The following is a 9,526-nucleotide window of genomic DNA, read 5'->3' as shown; positions in this document are numbered from 1 at the left end:
GTGCGTGCGAGACTTCAAGTATTTTAGATCCTATACCAGTATGTTTACAAAATGTAATTTTTGTTGTGCACCCTACCATTGCACGAGGCCTATTTAAATACTTGACTGAAGGAGATAACATTGAATGAATTCAAAGGGTACGAAGATGCTTATATGGATTATTGATGCGTTGAAAATTTTTTAATAATTACAAAATCCTGCTTGCACCTGCAATGTATTTATTGTGTATTAAAAATAAATGGTTAATGTTAAAATAAGGGACAGAAAGAGGCATTTGCAAGAATATTTGATAAAAATAAATTTAAATGAACATGGTCAAGATTTTTTTTATGTGGTTTTCTTGGACATCCAATGCTTGGCAATATAGTGTAATCTGAAACAACTACAAGGAGATTGAAAACGCGACTGGATTCAATTGTTTCTCTAGTTTGTAATGTCTTGTGCTTCACTGATATGCAAATAAGGTTGTTCGAACCGCAAGTTGTCAACTTCCACACAAAAGACAAGTGGATATTTTCGTAGCAGTATAGGTAAAGATACTAGAAACAAAAGATAGAGTTCTCTACAGAAAAAAAACTGTTCCACCGAAATGCATGGTGAGAATACAAATAATGGGGCGCCGCGTACGACTGGATCTAAAAAAACTTCTGTAACCACCGTTACATAAATTTGAATACGTAACCTCTTTTTGCGGAGGTTGAAATACATGCCATTATTCATAAGATACACACAAGTAGGCACAAATAAATCAAAATAAAATATACAACAAATAGGTCAGCGCTCGACTAACATGTTTTCATTTACATGGCTCAGTAATTATGAACTGAGAATGCGCAGTAAGCATTCGTTTAGCTGCAACCATAGAGCTATTAAACAACTAGAGTGCTGACAAGATGGCGGAGCAATGCAGAGTTGTGTATGTGTACCATCCATAGAGCTATTAAACAACTAGAGTGCTGACAAGATGGCGCAGCAATGCTGAGTTATGTATGTGTACCATCCAAGATGGCCGTCGCACAGTGGGCCAGAATCAATTCAAAGTGTGCCAAAAGTCGAAAATAGGTAATGTGACAACTTCAACTTTTAAAGGTTGTTTGATGTCAAGAACATCCTAAATTATATTAATCCACCAATAATTTCATATTAAGTGAATTTTCATAGTGTGATATAACCATGTAAACATGAAAAAGTTGTATTTTACTCGTAAAATGATAAAATTGACAGTTTTGAAAAACTCCCTATGACTTTACTTAGATAAAAGCAGTCAACTTAATACTTCTTGCAGTATTTACCTATTGTTAACTAAATTAGATAGTAAAATAAAAAATGACATTATTGGTATGTTTTTAGAATAAAGGACGCTAAATATGAGCCAAAAACGCTTAAAAACATTTTTTTCATAAAACCAACTTAAAAGAATTGCCGGCGATTTCCGTCATGCTTTTGATATCAACATTTCTGGCAGAGCCTTAACTTTACGTTGATGCCAAGTTTAGCTGCCAATATCTGCCACCCTGCATTTAGCAAGCGATTTAATATACCCCCCCCCCCACAAAAGCGCCGTTTTTTAATTAAGGTATACGATAAAATTATTCCTGCAGCCATTGGGTGCCAAATGTAAAAACAAGTACACTCGATTCCCAGTGTCATATCTAGGAGTGAATTGGGGAGGGAGATCATTGGTGGATCTGGAGGGGTCAGGGTCCTGACCACAACCCCTTGGACAAAAACATTAAATAAATAAATATTTAAAAAATAATTCTAGACTTACTTTTCCAGGACCCGTAAGCTGATTATTGAGTTTTGTGTTACAATTGGACAATTAAATGTCGGAAATGCTCAATCAAAATTTTGATGGGGGATGACCCCGTTTCAAAAAAAAAAAAAAGAAAAGAAAAAAAAAAGAAAAGAAAAAAAAAGACTCAATCAAAATTTTGATAGGGGAAAAGAAAAGAAAAAAAAAGAAAAGAAAAAAAAAAGAAAGAAAGAAAAAAAGAATGCGTAAGCAATTAATCATATTTATACCTCTACACACACAATAGGCCTCTTTACTGTATTAAAAATCAGAAAATTTACCTGACCGTTCAATTAATCATATTTATACCTCTACACACACAATAGGCCTCTTTACTGTATTAAAAATCAGAAAATTTACCTGACCGTTCAATAGGGTAAACCTTGATTTTGTTTTTATTAAAAGACATTAAAAGATACTTCAGAAGTCTGAAAAGCTCACTTTCCGCAATCTGGGAATCAAAATTTTCCAGGGGCTAACATGATTCCGCGCCTCTCCCCGGTTCCTCTTTAGGGTTCATCGATTCATTAAAAAACGTCAAGAGAGGGAAACCAAAATTTCAGAAGTTGAGAAAACCCGTTTTCCGACATATAGGAATCAACATTTTCCCACCACCGTCCTAATTGGGGTTCATCGGTTCATGGAAAACAAAATAGGCCTACTTAAGCAACTACTCATTTTTTATACACACATAGGCCTGTTTACTGTAATAAAAATGGCAAAGTTGACATGACTGTTTTCAAGGAAAGGAAAATCTTGAACTTTTCATTTTGAAGTCAATTATTCTAGGAATCATATTTTTTCCGACACTTTCTCTTTTGTTTTTATTTTTTTATTTATTTTTTTAAACATTTTGACTCCATCCTAAATCTGAAGCCAAATTGCCTCTGGAGATGATAAGGGCATCCCAAGGTGAGTGATGGGATAGGGGTAAATGCCCGATGAAGTGGGACCGCTCATGTAATTTCTTTTTTTTTTTCATTTATTTATTTAGCCTCCATTCAAATACAACAATTATTGCTCACGCAAATTATAGCGATATTAGGTAAATTCAGTCTGTTTGACCGTGATCTTTTGTGCTTATTTTCACTGGTGAGGGCAGACTAATGGGGTGGACGTGGACTAAGGGGGTACTGCAGGTGTCTTCTTAACACTCCACCTTCCACCCTTTTCTTTGAAGAAATGTATTTTAATAATGTCACATAAAGTGTAAAATGTTCTAATTTGAATTTGCCGGTCTAGAAACCCTTATTTGTGTCATACTGAGCTCTTGCAAGTTATTCTGTCTAGATCTTAAAATTTACGTCGTCCAATAAGAAAAAATACTTTAATGACGTCATACATATTTAAATATGCTTGCGTTGAAATCTACAGGTTAGAAAACCCCTTATATGTTCTAATAACCAAGGTAATATGAATCTGCCTAGGTATTACAATGAATATTTTACATATCCAATCAAAAAACAGTAATTTGATGACGTCATACATATTTAAAAATAGTTTAATTGAATTCAGCAGGTTTGAAAACCCCTTAAACAGTCTTAACATGAACATAATCAGTATTTTCTTATGAGTATTGACTTTTGGCACACTTTGAAACAATTCTGGCCCACTGTGCGTCGTAGTAAAGCGCCACCTTCAGGCTTAGTATACATATTATTACCATAAATAAGCCCTCTGACTGAATATTATTTCATTATTGATAATTAGTATTGATAATGACAAATACAAACTGTCGTAGCCAAAAAGAGGCAAGTAGAGCATCTTATTCAAATATTTAAAAAAAATTAAAATCGTGTACATTACACCCATACACCCATACGAGTTTCAAACATACGGGTAACTAGCTGTACTGAACTTTCTGTGTAAATTGAGGGCGCCATTGAAAATGATAGTGCTCAGGCGAAATTTGATTGGCTGAATCTATGGCAGCCATCTTGGATGGTACACACACACAGCTCTGCGTATTGCGAACATTGAATACATTGCTGTTAGTGCTCTAGAATTCTTATTATATCTCTATGGCTGCAACAGGGTTTTCTTCCTCCATGGTTGACTTGATTTGCATATCAAAAAGCATGCAACAACACACAACGAATAGCCGGGATGAAAGAATAAGGAAATCTCGGGTCGTTTCCAATTTCCTTGTATAGTTGTCTCAGGTGAAATGGAATATTCTGTAAAAAAAAACAAAAAAAAAAACAAAAAAAAAAACAAAAACAAAAAAACGAAACAGAAATTTATTTGATTGAGACCACGACTGTGGTGCGACATGCCTTTTTTTAGGAGACAATTCATGGCCGGGCCGGAGGAACAAATATTTTTTCTAGGTCTGGCGCCTTGTGCTCCTTATTGTTTGTGTATTTTGGAAGGTAATATTTTGAGAATAATAGACAACACATTAACCTACTTGCAGTTAAGTATTTATCTAAAAGGTTCTAAAGTAGGATCACCGACGCCATTTAAAGAGAGGCTGCACAATGTGTTAGTACAAACTTTAAATGATCACACAAAAACGTGCGTGCGAGACTTCAATTAGTCCTACTTTAAAACTATGTTTTCAAAAAAGTGTTTTTTTAGTACACTGGTGTCACGAAGCCCACGTAAATAACTGACTGAACAAAACAACATTTAATTAATTTAAAGAGTGTGGATCTGTTCATTATGGCTTGTTGTTGGAAAACACAAGTGAAGTAAAAAAAATGTAAGCACCATGTCCTGCTTGCTATAAAGCAGATCTCAAATGTATTCATGTTTCTCTGCCAAAATACTTAGACCTACTCATCTCCGACAGAGAAACCTTTATAAAAATCAACAAAAATTTAATGTATTTTTTAAAAGCAGTTAATAGTGCAGACACCATGAGCTGTTGACTTATTAGTACGTTGGCCTCTAAATTGTGGTAGCCACAAAAAATAGGTCTGTCGCATGTTATATATGGTATCGATATATGCTTCTTCTTTAATACATAGATGTTTCTATTCAGTCCAATTCCGGTCAGCCAGAAACACACTTTTTACTAATTCATCCAAACCAGAAAAGTGTAGACCTTCTCAGCCTAGAATAACTTCAGGGCTGGTGGAATTGGTATGTCTCTTGAATATGATTAGGGATCGGGTGCGTGGCACAATAACGAATGAATAACAATAATTAAACGTGTACATAGTATCACTACTACAATTAATAAGAATAATATTTTTCAATCTTATAATCAATCTTATATAGCTAAAAAGGTAACTTTCTCCATCAAAGACCAAACCCAGTACCGTTACGATTTCTAATCGTACGGGAAATCCACTCACCATATTAAAATAAAGTACTGTGTAGCGATTGTATGGAAACCGAGCTTTACAAAGAGGAGGTATGTACTCCTTAATGAAGTCGGACTGCTCGAGTTTTATATTTTATCATATCATAATATACATTTATAATAACTTATTTTTATAAATATTCGTGGTGTTTTTTTTTCTCTTCAGCTACCTGTATTTTGGAATGTGACATGGAAGGAAATTGTCGGGTGGTGGAGGGAGCCACATGCGATTTCATTAAGGCTTCAAACAACAAGGGTGAGTGTTATATAATTGAACTGTAACTGATTAATTTTCTCAGCAAGAAAAGCTTTCGTTTAACTTCTGATTTCTTCTTCTATCCCTATGGTTTTCTTACCGGCACTTTTGTCACTTTCCGTGCTTGGCTCTTCTTCAAAGGTTGTCCAAACATATTAAAATATTATGTCATTCTACATATTTTGAATATTACTAAACGGGTATAAAAGTTATGTTAATTTTCGTTTTCGAAAGCGGTTTAAACTAGCTATAGCTACGTTAAACACTACGGAGCCCCTAAAGGGACATGGTAAGAAAAACTATTAAATTATTTCGAGGGAACGAAATATTATTTCGAGGGAACGAAATCATTTGCTTACCTCGATAATATTTCGTATGATGCGCCGACAGTGCCTTCGGTGGCGGCTTTACGCTCGGCGCAAATAGGACACATCATTCGCCGACCACATCATTCGACGACTTTATCATGAAACCACCAATTTTAGTTTTTTATATTGGGATTTTTTTTTGTACATTTTACAACTTCACGTTGTGTTAATATTTAAATCATGTTGCATGAACTGAAACTCCTGCTTTTCAAGCCTTTTCAGGCGGCGACCCACTTAACTCCGGATTCTTTGGCGGGCGACCCAAGGCACATATTGTTGTATTACTGGCTACTCTTGTCCTGTCCACTGTGTGGACGAAAGCTAGAGAATAGATTATATATTGTTAGTCTCAAAAGTGCTGCTGTTTTTTACTTTATACTTTCTATACTGTACAGACTAACGCGGCTATACTTTTTATTCATCATACTCCTGTTAATAATGTTGCATTACTTAGCCTTAATTTAATTTCAATAAAATCATAATGCGACACTTTTTAGACATATTGCTTAGTATTTTTTATGTAGAAAATCTGTGCTAGTTAAAGTCAGGCTCCGGAGGGAAAAAATTGATATGTTGTAAAACTGAAGGAAAAAGGGCCGACCCATCTATATATATATATATATATATATATATATATATATATAATGCTGTAGTCGCCATCGAATGATAAATTCGCTGTCAACAGCCGACGCCAAAGGCACTGTGGGCGTACCATATACGAAATATTATTTTGAAGGCTGAGGGAACGAAATGATTTCGTTCCCTCTAAATGATATTGGAATCAAATTAGAGTAATATTTATGATATAATATAAGGGTGGTGGTGGTAGGAGTAATAATAATGATAACTATTATTATTATTTTTGTTATTATAGTTATCATCTATATGTTAAAGCATATTTCAAACATTAGTGGCGAATCCAGGGGGATCCTCCGTGAAGAAATGTAACAAAAAAATGCTACTGGGGCTTGTCCTACAAAAGGCACGCTAACCTACTTAGGCATTCCGGGTTGGCAGATCGGACAAACAAGGCTTAGCCAAATTATCTTTCAATTAAATAAAATTAAAAACATTGTTTTTGGTTTTAAGTCGTAAACATATTTTTTGTACGAAAGTGATTTTGAAGAACACTCTAACAGGATAAAATAAGCAATATTAAATTGAGTGTCAAACTTAACAAATGATCAAGCAGAACAGGGTCAAGAATACATCGCTACCCACCCTCCCCCCCCGCTCTAGTTTTATATCATTACAGCAAAAAACGTCCATAATAGACATTATAGGCCTACAAGCATTTTTTGCTCTTCAGCAAAATGCGTGTTGCAGTGCGAGAAGCAGGGCAGTTGCCGTGTGGCGGATGGAGCCATTTGTGACTTTATAGAAAATAACAACGAAGAGACTTCAGATAACAATGGTGAGTGTGATGTAATTGAATTACGACTGTTTAATTTAGGCAAATCGCCTTTTCACCATTGTCGTAATGAGAAATAAAATTGAAATTATTAAAACAAAATTAAGTGTAAAAAGTAAATGAAAAAAGACAAACAAATGCTTAAACATAAAAAAAAAAATCAATTTGAAAATGTTGAAAATAAACAGATGATCTCTTAATAACATTATTATCATCAGTAATAATTATTACCTTCTCCTGTATAGAGCATAGAAGAACAAAGAGGGACGATAGTGCTGGAAAAGGTCAGTTTTAACTGTTTTTCGTCTTTGGTAGAGCAACATCTGTGTCCTCAGTTGTGAGAACAGCATTAAATAGAGTTTGTTGTACCCAATGAGTGTCCGCTGAACCGTGGTTTTATATCAATAATGTCAAAACGTGTTGCGCTTTTGCGCTGGTGCAATCGTGTAATCAACATCAACAGTATTGTAATGTAATGAGTGGGACTTGATATAGTCCATTTTACGGAAGTCTCAATGCGCTTTTGTTATCGTTATCGTCGTCATAATCATCATCATCATCATCATCATCATCATCCCCACCACCACCACCACCACCACCACCACCACCACCATCATTATTCAGCATCATCACTGTTGCTGTTACTGGTGTTACTTTTGTTTTGTTTTTTTAATTTTTAGATTTTGGTTATTATTCTAAGTGATATCCTGTCATTTATTGGAAAAATAATACAATTTCTTTTAATTTTCTGACAGACTGTCTACTCTATTCATTAAGTTATAGCAATATAAATCGAGAGACGATAGACGATGATCGATGGACGATTGACGTCAGACGACAGACGATAGATAAGATAATAAAATAATGATTTAATAAAAGAATAATAATGAAAGAATAAAATAATACAATGAAAAATGATAAAATAATAAAATAATAAAATAATAAAGTAATAAAATAATAACAGTGCAGTAAGCGGTTTATCTAATTAATATGCATATAACTTTAAGGCATTAATATTGATGCTACAACTGGATACAGTGTACAATCAACTTATGCATATTCATTGTTACCATTCAGTAAGAAGAAATGATATTTACTTTTGCATTAACAGTTTACAAATATACACATTAACTTTTACTGCATTTTTACTTATATTTAAAAATGTTTAATATACTATATTGATATAATGATAAAAATACTATAATTGTTCGGGGGGACTTTTACAAGTAGAGGGTCCTATACAAAAAAAAAATGATTATCGCAAATCTAGATGGCCGGAAATTGCATTCACAGGCTTAAAATTTGAAAATTTAGTATAGGTGTGATACTATATTTTGAAGATGTCGTTATCCAATATTGAAATGTTATTGTTAGTATTTATCTGTTCTCTAGGAAACCATCAGGAAATGAGAAGTGCAATCTTCGAATTGTCGGTGCGATGTACAAACGTTCTGCGTTGTGGGCGGAAGGATTCAAAACCTGTAAAACCACCAAAAAAGACTACCTCAGTCATCGCATGCTGCTTACAGTGTTTGCACGGCTATCCTCCGTGCGTCTCCATATCTTTTAACAGGAAGACGAACAAATGCACACTGTTCCAGTACTTAGGGTTGCCCAACAAGGTCAAAAACGAAAAAATGATATATTATTCCATTAAACCATACGTGAGTAATGTATTTTGAACACAATGCCATATACCTCTTGTTTCAGATACCCTGCCGTCAACAAAATCGGAGAAAACCTCAAGAATATTTTTTAAATAATATCTTATCTAAAAGGATCAAATAACGAAAACAAAAAAAAAGAAAAATATTTCGATGATTTAGGTCCTACAGACATTTTACTACAAAAATCCAAAATTTGATTGCCAGCCATTTTAAGGGTCTATGTAAAAGAATACAAGAAAGGTATTGTTTACATGTCTCCTCAATAGACGGGGATTTATTTTCTAATAATATTACAAGTCTTCTATACGATTTAGGTTGTTGTTAGGAGTTGGTTTGACGGTGCGTTCAAAAACTACAAATACTAAAACTTAAGAAATTAATTATAATACAAAAATCATCAATTTAACATAAACATAAAACCAATATTAAGGTAGTCGTAAGACAAAAGCTAGATAAAATATAAACAAAAATAACAAAAGGTAATTTTACTGCTTATGCAGCTACCTCCTTTTATATTAAACAAGTTTTTGTTGTTAACACTGTATAAATATTTAAGTAAATTCATAATACGCCGCAACCAGTGCCCGGGTTAGGACCACGATGTCAGCGACGCACGGAACATAGCTCACCAAAGAAAGCTCCACATAGTATTATTGAACCTTCGCCGGCGAACAGCTCGATACTTCACTAAATCACGCTCCCAACGCGAATACTGGTAC

At 34.2% G+C, this 9,526-nt stretch overlaps 1 protein-coding gene across 1 annotated transcript in view; it reads left to right on the top strand.

Moving 5' to 3' along the window:
* The window catches only part of LOC117111384, a gene marked incomplete at its 3' end in the record, with an annotated part of 23,233 nt that overhangs the window by 1,817 nt on the left and 11,890 nt on the right, over window positions 1-9,526 (top strand). Inside the window, exons 3-6 of the mRNA XM_033254296.1 lie at window positions 5,272-5,361; window positions 7,039-7,143; window positions 7,386-7,424; window positions 8,533-8,804. Of these exons, the coding sequence (XP_033110187.1) occupies window positions 5,272-5,361; window positions 7,039-7,143; window positions 7,386-7,424; window positions 8,533-8,804 (506 nt within the window). The remainder of the gene's footprint in view (window positions 1-5,271; window positions 5,362-7,038; window positions 7,144-7,385; window positions 7,425-8,532; window positions 8,805-9,526) is intronic.

The sequence above is a fragment of the Anneissia japonica genome, unplaced genomic scaffold (assembly GCF_011630105.1).
Source record: "Anneissia japonica isolate Jap-2015-1 unplaced genomic scaffold, ASM1163010v1 scaffold288169_len85590_cov117, whole genome shotgun sequence".
In the NCBI taxonomy this organism is placed as follows: domain Eukaryota; kingdom Metazoa; phylum Echinodermata; class Crinoidea; order Comatulida; family Comatulidae; genus Anneissia; species Anneissia japonica.
The sequence above is the reverse complement of the archived record's forward strand: the minus strand, read 5'-3'. Positions and strand labels throughout refer to the sequence as shown.